A 15376-nucleotide genomic window follows, 5' to 3' on the forward strand; every position below is an offset into this window, starting at 1 on the left:
CTTTAATGCTGCGCTTCCATTACAGTTTAGGAACTGGGGCAGTAACTATAGTAACGCAGTGTAGGCGGAGCCGTGACGTCATCTTCAATGAGCACCCCAGAAAACCAACATCAGCCGTTAGCTGTTAGCACTCAGAGCTCACAGCTCCTCATATCTGTTCAGAAACTAGACAAAAGTTAAACAAGTACAAACCACAGACTGCCTGTGTCATGGTGAATACAGTCGCTGGTTTATTTATGTCTGTATAGGCCGTTGTTGTGAGTGTGGACGGTCGGAGCATATATTGCGTTAGCTTAGCCGATCTCCATTTAGACAACGCACATTTTAAAAGGTTTTTCCCCTGCCGTCTGTCTGCAGACTTGTCAAAGCATTAATTCATGGTTTTTACTAACCGGTATCAGTATGTTGTTACTTCGGCATCATTTTGAAACGTGTATTACAATTAAATCACGGTCAAATATGTTCATCTTGTTGTAGTTGTAGCCCCCTTGCCAGCGATTCTCTCTCTAGTTTAGCATACTCAGCCCGACTCAGCCTCATTGTTGGCCCCGATGGAACCACGATTTTGTCGGGCCAGAAAAAAGGTGAAAAAGTAGCTCCGGGCCGGAACTAGGCCTAGTGGAAACGCAACCAAAAACGGGCCCGGCACGACACGGCACGCTTAAACCGCGCTACGCGCCATGGTGGAAATGCGCCATAACATGGCCTTCACGATGCATCATTTAAAATATATTATGGGCTAGCCGCTAGCCTAAGGTCTTGGTTCAGAAGAAATACATTCACGTTCCTTCAGAAGGAAAACTGAACCAACTGCAACATAATGGCCTGTTAGCTTAGCTTTAGCTGTTAGAGCAAAATATGCTAAACTCACTCGCTTTAAAATAAACGTACTTTAAAGAGATAACCCCCCCACTGATCCTTTAGTTAACCTGAACAGGTGTTATCAGTAACACGGTGTAAACATGAGGCTATTAGCTGCTAGGTAAACCTTAAGCTAACCTGTTGTTAGCTAAACTGGGGCCAACTCTCTTAGCTCAACAACTAAACCAGATGCTAATGAATAAGCTAAATACTGAAGTGTTAGCTAATGCTACCCTAAACCAGATTAGCTAAATTGAACGTAGCAGCTAGGCTAGGTTGTTAGATAACCATTAGCCGAACAAGCTAACCGCTCTGTTGCCCCAACAGATGGAAAGCTAACGCTATCTGAGCGCTAACTCACACAGCTTACATCAAAACACACTTCTGTTTAAGTTACATAAATAACAAACATCTACAAATGTAAACACTTCCCCCCCGCTCACACCCACAGAGTAAATACTTTTCTTTTTCCTGTACAAAAACCACTAAGGCGACTGGGATCATCGTTGGCACATTGGCACTTTCTCCAGACTGACGACACTGAGATGGTTTAATAGAGAACAATACGACATCTGAGAGCATCTGTTCAATGCTCTGGTCTTCAACACGTTTTATTTACATGTCGTTTCCATGTTCATCCTTTCCTCCTGATCAGTCATCCCTGCAGATGGACAGTCAGCTGCTTTCTGATGGGAAGAACATCCAGCTGCTCCAAATGAAGAAACTGAATATATATATAGATACGTATATCTATATATATATTCTCCATCTTTGCAGATTCTCTGACCCAGAAAGAGGTCTCTCCCGGCGGTCCTTCTCTCTCTAGTCTTTCTGTAAACAGTAACACTTCATCACGCCCCCATCTTATAGAGTGTTGAACTCCCTGTCCCGCCCCTCGTGCTCCTGTAGCAGCGACAGCAGGAAGGCATGGTCCTCGTCTCTCTGTACAAGTTTATGGAAGTGAAACGCTGACTGTCCCTCATGTGGTCTTCTCCCTCTGGATGCAGTTTCTGTGAGTGGCCTGCAGGTGGCGCTGCTCTTTGAGGCGGAGGTGTCTGGGTTTGACGGGCAGAGCCACGGCCAGCAGGATGCAGACCACATGGAGCCCGAAGTACCAGGACCTGCAGCAGGAGGTGGAACATAAGCAGTGGTGTTTAGTGTTAAAGGTCCCCTATCATCTTCTTCTTCATCAATATATCACAGGTCTCAGATATATCCAGAGCCTGTCTCTGATTGGCTGAAACACCAAACAGATCATTGCAGCATTACCCATAATCCCCTCTGTTTCAGCCCTGTTTCCAAAGTGCTGATTCTCTGTCTGTTACTTCAGATGAAAATAAGGAGCCCCTCCCCACGCCCCTCTGAGAGAGATTTGGTTACAAAGAACTCAATGGTGCTCTAGGAGGAGATTCAGGTGATAAGGGGGGGGGGGGGTTACCTTGGTTGCTGATTGGCTAATGGTTACACAAGACAAAACATCGTTATGACATCATCAAATGGCCAAAATCTGATCAGCTCATTTTCAGACAGGTTTTTATAGAAATGGATCAAAAAGAGAGAGAATCTTTGTTCCTGAAACTTTCAGAGTCTCTCTACACAGAGGGGACACATGTTGATGAAGAAGAGACATGAAGAAGAGGGGACACATGTTGATGTAGAAGAGACATGAAGAAGAGGGGACACATGTTGATGAAGAAGAGACATGAAGAAGAGGGGACACATGTTGATGTAGAAGAGACATGAAGAAGAGGGGACACATGTTGATGTAGAAGAGACATGAAGAAGAGGGGACACATGTTGATGAAGAAGAGACATGAAGAAGAGGGGACACATGTTGATGTAGAAGAGACATGAAGAAGAGGGGACACATGTTGATGTAGAAGAGACATGAAGAAGAGGGGACACATGTTGATGAAGAAGAGACATGAAGAAGAGGGGACACATGTTGATGAAGAAGAGACATGAAGAAGAGGGGACACATGTTGATGAAGAAGAGACATGAAGAAGAGGGGACACATGTTGATGAAGAAGAGACATGAAGAAGAGGGGACACATGTTGATGAAGAAGAGACATGAAGAAGAGGGGACACATGTTGATGTAGAAGAGACATGAAGAAGAGGGGACACATGTTGATGTAGAAGAGACATGAAGAAGAGGGGACACATGTTGATGAAGAAGAGACATGAAGAAGAGGGGACACATGTTGATGTAGAAGAGACGTGAAGAAGAGGGGACACATGTTGATGTAGAAGAGACGTGAAGAAGAGGGGACACATGTTGATGTAGAAGAGACATGAAGAAGAGGGGACACATGTTGATGTAGAAGAGACATGAAGAAGAGGGGACACATGTTGATGAAGAAGAGACATGAAGAAGAGGGGACACATGTTGATGTAGAAGAGACATGAAGAAGAGGGGACACATGTTGATGTAGAAGAGACATGAAGAAGAGGGGACACATGTTGATGAAGAAGAGACATGAAGAAGAGGGGACACATGTTGATGAAGAAGAGACATGAAGAAGAGGGGACACATGTTGATGTAGAAGAGACATGAAGAAGAGGGGACACATGTTGATGTAGAAGAGACATGAAGAAGAGGGGACACATGTTGATGAAGAAGAGACATGAAGAAGAGGGGACACATGTTGATGTAGAAGAGACATGAAGAAGAGGGGACACATGTTGATGTAGAAGAGACATGAAGAAGAGGGGACACATGTTGATGAAGAAGAGACATGAAGAAGAGGGGACACATGTTGATGTAGAAGAGACATGAAGAAGAGGGGACACATGTTGATGTAGAAGAGACATGAAGAAGAGGGGACACATGTTGATGTAGAAGAGACATGAAGAAGAGGGGACACATGTTGATGAAGAAGAGGGGACACATGTTGATGTAGAAGAGACATGAAGAAGAGGGGACACATGTTGATGTAGAAGAGACATGAAGAAGAGGGGACACATGTTGATGTAGAAGAGACATGAAGAAGAGGGGACACATGTTGATGAAGAAGAGACATGAAGAAGAGGGGACACATGTTGATGTAGAAGAGACATGAAGAAGAGGGGACACATGTTGATGAAGAAGAGACATGAAGAAGAGGGGACACATGTTGATGTAGAAGAGACATGAAGAAGAGGGGACACATGTTGATGAAGAAGAGACATGAAGAAGAGGGGACACATGTTGATGTAGAAGAGACATGAAGAAGAGGGGACACATGTTGATGTAGAAGAGACATGAAGAAGAGGGGACACATGTTGATGAAGAAGAGGGGACACATGTTGATGTAGAAGAGACATGAAGAAGAGGGGACACATGTTGATGTAGAAGAGACATGAAGAAGAGGGGACACATGTTGATGTAGAAGAGACATGAAGAAGAGGGGACACATGTTGATGTAGAAGAGACATGAAGAAGAGGGGACACATGTTGATGAAGAAGAGACATGAAGAAGAGGGGACACATGTTGATGTAGAAGAGACATGAAGAAGAGGGGACACATGTTGATGAAGAAGAGACATGAAGAAGAGGGGACACATGTTGATGTAGAAGAGACATGAAGAAGAGGGGACACATGTTGATGAAGAAGAGCCATGAAGAAGAGGGGACACATGTTGATGAAGAAGAGACATGTGCTTAATGTTAGCCTTGCAGTAGCTTGTTGTTGTTGACTGACCGGTAGAACTTGAGTGAGGGTCCGACTGACAGCAGGACAAAGGGCACCACCATGTAGCAGATGCAGATCTGAGTGGCCGCCCACGTCATCACGTCGTAAACTCGCTTCAGGGTCTGGGAGCGCAGGAAGAGCGGCCGCACGTTGTGTCGCACCTGAGGGAAGAAAACAGTAAGTGGGATGTACTTATATTGTAGATATACTGTACTTATACTGTAGATATACTGTACTTATACTGTAGATATACTGTACTTATACTGTACTTATACTGTAGATATACTCAGTGGTGTAGTGGGGATTTTTTTACTGGGTGGACGGGGCGGGGGGGGGGAGAGACACTATGGACGCGCTCGTGAACTGTCAACGGGGGGGGGGGGTAAACTGTGGACCTCTGTGGACCTCTGTGGACCTCTGTGGACCTCTGTGGACCTCTGTCGCCTGTCAGCGCAACTTACATGAAGCCGTTTAAAAAATATAATAATAATGGGCGGTACCGGCCGTCAGAGAACTGAGCCGGCCTTTCTGCGCGACTGTCACTCAAATGCGGGACATAGTCTCAATTTGTGGGACACGGGACAAATGATAAAAATGCTGTGTGTGCAGTCCCGCACAAAGCGGGACACCTGGTCACCCTACACCAGTGGTTCTCAAACTTTTTCTGTCGGGCCCCCCTTTGGAGAAAACAAAAAGTCAGGCCCCCCTTTGGAGAAAACAAAAAGTCGGCCCCCCCTTTGAGAAAACAAAAAGTCAGGCCCCCCCTTTGAGAAAACAAAAAGTCAGGCCCCCCTTTGGAGAAAACAAAAAGTCAGGCCCCCCTTTGGAGAAAACAAAAAGTCAGGCCCCCTCTTTGAGAAAACAAAAAGTCAGGCCCCCCCTTTGAGAAAACAAAAAGTCAGGCCCCCCCTTTGAGAAAACAAAAAGTCAGGCCCCCCTTTGGAGAAAACAAAAAGTCAGGCCCCCCTTTGGAGAAAACAAAAAGTCAGGCCCCCCTTTGGAGAAAACAAAAAGTCAGGCCCCCCTTTGGAGAAAACAAAAAGTCGGCCCCCCTTTGGAGAAAACAAAAAGTCGGCCCCCCTTTGGAGAAAACAAAAAGTCGGGCCCCCCTTTGGAGAAAACAAAAAGTCAGGCCCCCCCTTTGAGAAAACAAAAAGTCGGCCCCTCTTTGAGAAAACAAAAAGTCAGGCCCCCCCTTTGAGAAAACAAAAAGTCAGGCCCCCCCTTTGAGAAAACAAAAAGTCGGCCCCCCTTTGGAGAAAACAAAAAGTCGGGCCCCCCTTTGGAGAAAACAAAAAGTCAGGCCCCCCCTTTGAGAAAACAAAAAGTCGGCCCCTCTTTGAGAAAACAAAAAGTCAGGCCCCCCCCTTTGAGAAAACAAAAAGTCAGGCCCCCCTTTGAGAAAACAAAAAGTCAGGCCCCCCTTTGGAGAAAACAAAAAGTCAGGCCCCCCTTTGGAGAAAACAAAAAGTCAGGCCCCCCCTTTGAGAAAACAAAAAGTCGGCCCCCCTTTGGAGAAAACAAAAAGTCAGGCCCCCCCTTTGAGAAAACAAAAAGTCAGGCCCCCCTTTGGAGAAAACAAAAAGTCAGGCCCCCCTTTGGAGAAAACAAAAAGTCGGCCCCCCTTTGAGAAAACAAAAAGTCGGCCCCCCTTTGAGAAAACAAAAAGTCAGGCCCCCCCTTTGAGAAAACAAAAAGTCAGGCCCCCCTTTGGAGAAAACAAAAAGTCGGCCCCCCTTTGAGAAAACAAAAAGTCGGGCCCCCTTTGGAGAAAACAAAAAGTCAGGCCCCCCCTTTGGAGAAAACAAAAAGTCGGGCCCCCCTTTGAGAAAACAAAAAGTCGGCCCCCCTTTGAGAAAACAAAAAGTCAGGCCCCCCCTTTGGAGAAAACAAAAAGTCGGCCCCCCTTTGGAGAAAACAAAAGTCAGGCCCCCCTTTGGAGAAAACAAAAAGTCGGCCCCCCTTTGAGAAAACAAAAGTCCGGCCCCCCCTTTGGAGAAAACAAAAAGTCGGCCCCCCTTTGGAGAAAACAAAAAGTCGGCCCCCCCTTTGGAGAAAACAAAAAGTCAGGCCCCCCTTTGGAGAAAACAAAAAGTCGGCCCCCCTTTGAGAAAACAAAAAGTCGGGCCCCCCTTTGAGAAAACAAAAAGTCGGCCCCCCTTTGGAGAAAACAAAAAGTCAGGCCCCCCTTTGGAGAAAACAAAAAGTCAGGCCCCCCTTTGGAGAAAACAAAAAGTCGGCCCCCCTTTGGAGAAAACAAAAAGTCGGCCCCCCCTTTGGAGAAAACAAAAAGTCAGGCCCCCCCTTTGGAGAAAACAAAAAGTCAGGCCCCCCTTTGGAGAAAACAAAAAGTCGGCCCCCCCTTTGGAGAAAACAAAAAGTCAGGCCCCCCTTTGGAGAAAACAAAAAGTCGGCCCCCCTTTGAGAAAACAAAAAGTCAGGCCCCCCCTTTGGAGAAAACAAAAAGTCGGCCCCCCTTTGGAGAAAACAAAAAGTCGGCCCCCCCTTTGGAGAAAACAAAAAGTCAGGCCCCCCTTTGGAGAAAACAAAAAGTCAGGCCCCCCCTTTGGAGAAAACAAAAAGTCGGCCCCCCTTTGGAGAAAACAAAAAGTCAGGCCCCCCCTTTGGAGAAAACAAAAAGTCGGCCCCCCTTTGGAGAAAACAAAAAGTCGGCCCCCCCTTTGGAGAAAACAAAAAGTCAGGCCCCCCTTTGAGAAAACAAAAAGTCAGGCCCCCCTTTGGAGAAAACAAAAAGTCAGGCCCCCCCTTTGAGAAAACAAAAAGTCGGCCCCCCTTTGGAGAAAACAAAAAGTCGGGCCCCCCCTTTGAGAAAACAAAAAGTCAGGCCCCCCTTTGGAGAAAACAAAAAGTCAGGCCCCCCCTTTGAGAAAACAAAAAGTCGGCCCCCCTTTGGAGAAAACAAAAAGTCGGGCCCCCTTTGAGAAAACAAAAAGTCGGCCCCCCTTTGAGAAAACAAAAAGTCGGCCCCCCTTTGAGAAAACAAAAAGTCAGGCCCCCCTTTGGAGAAAACAAAAAGTCGGCCCCCCTTTGAGAAAACAAAAAGTCGGGCCCCCCTTTGGAGAAAACAAAAAGTCGGGCCCCCCTTTGAGAAAACAAAAAGTCAGGCCCCCCTTTGAGAAAACAAAAAGTCGGGCCCCCTTTGGAGAAAACAAAAAGTCAGGCCCCCCTTTGGAGAAAACAAAAAGTCAGGCCCCCCTTTGAGAAAACAAAAAGTCGGCCCCCCTTTGGAGAAAACAAAAAGTCAGGCCCCCCTTTGAGAAAACAAAAAGTCGGCCCCCCTTTGGAGAAAACAAAAAGTCAGGCCCCCCTTTGAGAAAACAAAAAGTCGGCCCCCCTTTGGAGAAAACAAAAAGTCGGGCCCCCCTTTGGAGAAAACAAAAAGTCGGGCCCCCCAACACAAATAGTTAACATTTATTAAAATACATCAATATGAACGTGAGCATTCCTTTGCTAGAACAGTGATAATAAAACAATGCTCCATAAGTCAGTGTGCTCAAACAAATACATACATAACACAATTGTGCAATCCCTTTGCTAGAACAATAAGTTATAATACTTTGCCGCTTTGCAATCTGTGCAACAAATGAAAAGAAAGAAAATGCTGATATTTGAAGTGTGTCTTCTCATTAGTGGCTGCAATGAGCCTGCTCTGCACAGTTCTTCAGAACGGGGTCGCAGGCTCAGTGGCGGCGCCAGAGATTTCTCTAGGGGGTGCTGTGGGGTAGCTTGACGTTTCATAGAGGGTGCTCAAACATGTAGGGTCTCCCATTAATGTACCGGGCGCTACAGTGGAATGTTCTACTGCAACACTCCCCACGCAAACACACACACACACACACACACACACACACACACACACACACACACACACACACACACACACACACACACACACACACACACACACACACACACACACACACACACACACACACACACACACACACACACACACACACACACACACACACACACACACAGCTTATATGCACGCCTTTATGTCCGGTATGAAACCACATGAGGCTGTAAAGTATGCTGCTATATATCTGAGACTTATAAATAGTACAATAGGAGACCTTTAATACACATGAGGTTATAAAGCATGCTTGGTGCTCACCGCCCTGCCTGCCAGCGTGATGAAGATGCCGGTGAGGAAGGTGAGGTAGTACCCGGGATACGCTCCGTGCCACATGGCCGACAGGATGAAGGTGGCGGCCGTCGGGTAGTAGGGACAGCGCTCATAGCAGACCCTGGACCAGCAGACACAACACTTCATGTTAGGCATGCATGGGCCTTTTGGTTGTAAAAATGCTATTAAAACAGCTGTGCTGCACAATCAAGTAGTCAGAGTACACACATCCTGTACTCAAGTAGAAGTACAGATACTCGTGTTTAAAAATACTCTGGTGAAAGTAGAAGTACTGACTAAACTTCTTAACTCAAACTGTAAAGCACTTACTCATCACTGTACCTGTATGCCAAGGCAGGTCTGCCATCACTTACTGTACGGAGGCTCAGTCACTGGTACACGTTTATTTATAAAGCTTTGTTGGGTAAACTCCCGTATTCTAGCTGCTCTCTGATAACACAGAGAGAGCAGCTATTGTCTGAGATCGCATGATGTAGTCTTGTTAGATGTGCCAAGAGCAAGGACTGTCTTAGGTGAGACAGCTCTTATGTGCAGCTCCACTTGCTTGGAACAATCTACAGCAAGAATTGAAACTGAGCAATCTCATTCCTCTGCATGTTTTTAAAGCTAGGCTAAATGAAATGCTCGTTGATACTATGGGTACTTGTAAATGTCTATAACTATGTAAATGTATCCTGTAAATATAATGTATGATGTCCTTTATTGTTTAATGTTTCATGTGGAACCTATTTGCTGCAGGTCTCCCTTGAAAAAGAGATCTATGATCTCAATGGGACCAATCTGGTTAAATAAAGGTTTGAAATGAGAAGTAGAAGTACTGACTAAACTTCTTTACTCAAGTAAATATCGCTCTATATCGGACAGGGCCACCATGTTAAATTGCTTTAATGAGCATTTTGTGTCCTGTGGCTCTCTGTTTGATTCTGTGACTAACTCTGCTTCTGTGAACACCACAGTCGGTGACTCTGAACAATGTGCTCTGGAAAACCCTTTCAGTTTTACTCCTTTTACTGTAAATGTTGTTCATGAAGCTTTAACCAAGTTAGATCCTAAGAAACCGGCCGGCCCGGACAACGTGGAACCTTTCTTTTTAAAGATAGCTGCAGATTTTATTGCTCCACCTCTCACTACTCTTTTTAACCTCTCCCTCAGCACAAACACAATTCCTAAAGTATGGAAGTCAGCGTATGTCCTGCCTTTGCTGAAAGGAGGGGAGGCAACTATTTTAAATAACTATAGGCCCATCTCTAAATGGTCAGTTCTGGCTAAGGTTCTTGAACGCCTAGTGAGTGAGCAGGTAAAGGAGTTTTTATGTAACAATGACATCCTGTCTAAACATCAGTCAGGCTTCAGAAAGCAACATAGCACCATCACTGCCACAATGAAAGTGGTGAATGACATTAAGAGTATCTTAGATAATAAGCAGAGCTGTGCAGCTCTATTTATTGACCTGTCCAAAGCGTTTGATACCGTCGATCATCGCATCTTAAAGCAGAGGCTACTCAGTATTGGCTTATCCAGCCATGCAGTGGGGTGGTTTGTGACTCTCTGAAAGGTCCCAATGTGTTCACTTTGATGGGCTGTCTTCTGAGTGGTTAAACATTACTAATGGTGTTCCTCAAGGTTCTGTTTTAGGTCCACTTTTATTCTCCATCTACATCAATAGTTTAGGTGAAAATGTGGATGAAGCTACTTTACATTTCTATGCTGATGACACCGTGATGTACTGTGCACGTCCCTCCATTAAGGAGGCTGGCGTTAAATTACAGGCTGTTTTTAACATTATTCAGACTCAGCTCTCTGAACTAAAGCTTCTTTTAAATGTTGATAAAACCAAGGTAATGCTCTTTTCAAAAGCTAAAAAGACACCAGAGCCTGTTTTAGATATTTTAACTACGCAAGGAATAAAACTTGAAGTGGTTGCCTGTTACAAATACCTTGGTATCTGGCTTGATGATTGTCTCACTTTTAAATGTCATGTCAATAACCTGCTTAAAAAACTGAGGGTTAGACTAGGTTTCTTCTACAGGAACAAGTCCTGTTTCTCGCTCGAGGCCAGGAAAAGGCTCTGTGACCTTTTTACCTGTGCTGGACTATGGTGATCTGATGTATATGAATGCACCTGCCAATTGCCTGGTCAAGTTAGATGCTGCGTATCACAGTGCACTGAGATTTGTGACAAACTGTAAAGCATTAACCCATCACTGTACCCTGTATGCAAGGGCTGGTCTGCCTTCACTAACTGTACGGAGGCTCAGTCACTGGTACATTTTCATATACAAAGCCATGTTAGGGAAACTTCCATCCTACATCTGCTCCCTGATCTCACGGCGAATTGTAAGTGGCTACTGCCTGAGATCGCATGCTGTGGTTTTATTAAATGTGCCAACTGCTAGGACTGTCTTAGGGAAGATAGCATTTAGATGCGCAGCTCCTCTGTCCTGGAATAGTCTGCAATTGAAATGGAAACTGAGCAATCTGGTGCCACTAAATGTTTTTAAAGCTCGGTTGGATGCTACTGAATCGGAAGCTGTTGGTACCTGTGCATGTGGATAGTATGTAAACTGTAACCCCTGTAATGATGCTGTATGATGTCCTTTTGTTGTTCTGTTGTTTAATGTATTCATGTGGAACCTACTTGAGCAGGTCTCCCTTGAAAAAGAGATCAATGATCTCAATGGGATACAACCTGGATAAATAAAGGTTTGAAATTAAATTAAATTAAAAAGAGGCTTTGAAATGTACTTCAGTAAAAAGTACCCATAACTAGCAGCTGTTTTAAAGAGTACCCGACCTCCCTTTATATTAATAGAACAATAATGTAATTGTTAGCTAATTAATGTTTCCATGCTGAACAACGGCAACATGATGATGTTGGATGTGATGATGGGTGTGATGTTGGGTGTGATGTTGGGTGTGATGATGGGTGTGATGTTGGGTGTGATGTTGGGTGTGATGATGGGTGTGATGTTGGGTGTGATGTTGGATGTGATGTTGGGTGTGATGATGGGTGTGATGTTGGGTGTGATGTTGGCTGTGATGTTGGATGTGATGTTGGGTGTGATGTTGGGTGTTGGGTGTGATGTTGGGTGTGATGTTGGATGTGATGTTGGGTGTGATGTTGGGTGTTGGGTGTGATGTTGGGTGTGATGTTGGGTGTGATGATGGATGTGATGTTGGATGTGATGTTGGATGTGATGTTGGGTGTGATGATGGGTGTGATGTTGGGTGTGATGTTGGCTGTGATGTTGGATGTGATGATGGGTGTGATGTTGGGTGTGATGATGGGTGTGATGTTGGATGTGATATTGGGTGTGATGTTGGATGTGATGTTGGATGTGATGTTGGGTGTGATGTTGGATGTGATGTTGGATGTGATGTTGGGTGTGATGATGGGTGTGATGTTGGGTGTGATGTTGGGTGTGATGTTGGCTGTGATGTTGGATGTGATGATGGGTGTGATGTTGGGTGTGATGATGGGTGTGATGTTGGATGTGATATTGGGTGTGATGTTGGATGTGATGATGGGTGTGATGTTGGATGTGATGTTGGGTGTGATGTTGGGTGTGATGTTGGATGTGTGCAGACCTTTTGAGCCAATGAGCCGTCTGGATGTTCCAGTTGTCGAGGAAGTCTTTGAAGCTTGTGGCGAACTGCAACGAAACAGAGAGGATCTGAGCCGGAGGAAACGTTACAGCAGCAACAGAAACAACATTTAAAATCTGAATCAGGTCCAGACCTCGATGTTCAGGATCCGCAGGTTCGAGATCCGGTCCCATCGAGCCGAGCCGTCGCTGCCATAGCCGTTAAAACCAAAACCAGCGGCGTTATTGATCGCATCAGCTGAGAGTAAAAGAGAAGATGAAACAGACAAATTAAAACATTATTTTTTTTTCTAAGTTTATTAAAAAATATATTTGATTTTCTTTAAAAAAAATTATAGGGTCTTCAATTCAACATTCTTTATTAAATGTTTTTTCTAAATTTCAAGAATTATGCCAGATTTTTTTTACCTTATTTTTATGTTGGTTTTATTCCATGATTTTTTGTAAAATGTGGTTCCTCTGAAACACGTTTGTTGCTGTATTTCCACTCAATGTTTTGTTGCCATATTTCAAGAAATGAAAACATTATTTTGCCGTTTTTTAAAAAGTTTTTATATTTTTGGTTTTCTTGAAAATAAAATGTTCAGTCATTTTAACCTTTCTTTTTGCCATATTTAAAGATGTTGTCACACACTGATCCTGAGGGTGTGACAACGCGCTGCTGTTACAAAAACACTTCCCAGTTTGCAGTCAATAAAGAATATCTGACTATCTCCCTGGACTCTTATAACCTGGAGGACATCAGGTCTCTATCAGTGACGCAGGAACCCACCGAGCGTCCACACGAAGTAGTACTTGGGTCTGGTGGTGAGCATGGACAGGTACAGGTAGATCACCTGAAAGGAGGACAATAAGAGTGCAGTATATGATAGATGTCCTCTGATTGGATAATAGCAGTGACAGGTACAGGTAGATCACCTGAGCACAGCGCGGTGTGGACGACAGGAAGTCATCGTCGATGTTCCGCTCCACGGGGAACACTTTGCAGACGGACAGGAAGACGAGGAGGCAGAAGAAAGAGGTCGAGACCTTCTTCACCACTTCAGTCTGAGGAGACACCACACTGCCTTTAGAGGGAAGTAACGCTGACTCAGGGGTTAGGACTCATAACGCTGACTCAGGGGTTAGGACTCATAACGCTGACTCAGGGGTTAGGACTCATAACGCTGACTCAGGGGTTAGGACTCATAATGCTGACTCAGGGGTTAGGACTCATAATGCTGACTCAGGGGTTAGGACTCAACGCTGACTCAGGGGTTAGGACTCATAATGCTGACTCAGGGGTTAGGACTCATAATGCTGACTCAGGAGTTAGGACTCATAATGCTGACTCAGGGGTTAGGACTCATAACGCTGACTCAGGGGTTAGGACTCATAATACTGACTCAGGGGTTAGGACTCATAACGCTGACTCAGGGGTTAGGACTCATAATGCTGACTCAGGGGTTAGGACTCATAACGCTGACTCAGGGGTTAGGACTCATAATGCTGACTCAGGGGTTAGGACTCATAATGCTGACTCAGGGGTTAGGACTCATAACGCTGACTCAGGGGTTAGGACTCATAATGCTGACTCAGGGGTTAGGACTCATAATGCTGACTCAGGGGTTAGGACTCATAATACTGACTCAGGGGTTAGGACTCATAATGCTGACTCATGTCAGGTTTAGGACTCATAATGCTGACTCAGGTCAGGGTTAAGGACTCATAATGCTGACTCAGGTCAGGTTTAGGACTCATAATGCTGACTCATGTCAGGTTTAGGACTCATAATGCTGACTCATGTCAGGGTTTAGGACTCATAATGCTGACTCATGACAGGTTTAGGACTCATAATGCTGACTCATGTCAGGTTTAGGACTCATAATGCTGACTCATGTCAGGTTTAGGACTCATAATGCTGACTCAGGTCAGGTTTAGGACTCATAATGCTGACTCAGGTCAGGTTTAGGACTCATAATGCTGACTCAGGTCAGGTTTAGGACTCATAATGCTTGGGACCTAATGACTCACATTAGGTGACGGTGCGCTGGGCTCTGACTTCCTGCCCTCGATGAAACCGATGTAATCGTTGTAGGAGCAGGTCGGACCGGCCAGGATCCCCAAGAAGTTACAGTTATAACTGAAGTACTCCAGGGGACTGGGCATCCTCCTGCACACACACACACACACACACACACACACACACACACACACACACACACACACACACACACACACACACACACACACACACACACACACACACACACACACACACACACTTTCTTTAATTGTAATGACATGTTATCTTAAGTGGCTTTTAGCTCAGGAATTAATGCTAACGTTAGCCGTTAGCTCAGGAATGCTTCTTTCATGGAGAAGCTAACAGCACTCAAATGTCACCGTTATGAAAAGGGCTTATATTAAGAAAATAGATAACATATATTCATATTATTAAAGTGTCCCAACACGAACCTGATGGCCAGCAGCTTCTGTCCTGGAGTCAGCTGCTCCTCTTTCCGTGCCATTCCTGCACGAGAGCATAGATATGAATACACAGTGTGTGTGTGTGTGTGTGTGTGTGTGTGTGTGTGTGTGTGTGTGTGTGTGTGTTTTCTCTCTCTGTGTGTGTCTGTGTGTGTGTGTGTCTGTGTGTGTGTGTGTGTGTGTGTGTGTGTGTGTTTTCTCTGTGTGTGTGTGTGTGTGTGTCTGTGTGTTTGTGTGTGTGTGTCTGTGTGTGTGTGTGTCTGTGTGTCTGTGTGTCTCTGTGTCTGTGTGTGTGTCTGTGTGTGTGTCTGTGTGTGTGTGTGTGTCTGTGTCTGTGTCTGTGTGTGTGTGTGTGTGTGTGTCTGTGTCTGTGTGTGTCTGTGTCTGTGTGTGTGTGTGTGTGTGTCTGTGTGTGTGTGTGTGTCTGTGTGTGTGTCTGTGTGTGTGTGTGTGTCTGTGTCTGTGTCTGTGTGTGTGTGTGTGTGTCTGTGTGTCTGTGTGTCTCTGTGTCTGTGTGTGTGTCTGTGTGTGTGTCTGTGTGTGTGTGTGTGTGTGTGTGTCTGGTGTGTGTGTGTGTGTGTGTGTGTGTCTGTGTG

The 15376-nt window shown here is 45.2% G+C and overlaps 1 protein-coding gene across 1 annotated transcript; it reads right to left on the bottom strand.

Moving 5' to 3' along the window:
* Nucleotides 1–592: 592 nt before the first annotated feature.
* On the bottom strand, nt 593–14823 carry LOC117475944 (lysophospholipid acyltransferase 2-like; the record flags this gene model as incomplete). The annotated part of the gene is given in 9 exon segments (XM_034122290.1): nt 593–1982; nt 4545–4696; nt 8674–8806; nt 12295–12359; nt 12446–12549; nt 13084–13147; nt 13230–13358; nt 14325–14463; nt 14769–14823. Coding segments are annotated over 9 exon segments (983 nt in total), but the record flags the coding sequence as incomplete, so codon positions are not given.
* Between the last annotated feature and the right edge of the window lie 553 nt (nt 14824–15376).

The sequence above is a fragment of the Trematomus bernacchii genome, unplaced genomic scaffold (genome assembly GCF_902827165.1).
Source record: "Trematomus bernacchii unplaced genomic scaffold, fTreBer1.1, whole genome shotgun sequence".
Taxonomy (NCBI): domain Eukaryota; kingdom Metazoa; phylum Chordata; class Actinopteri; order Perciformes; family Nototheniidae; genus Trematomus; species Trematomus bernacchii.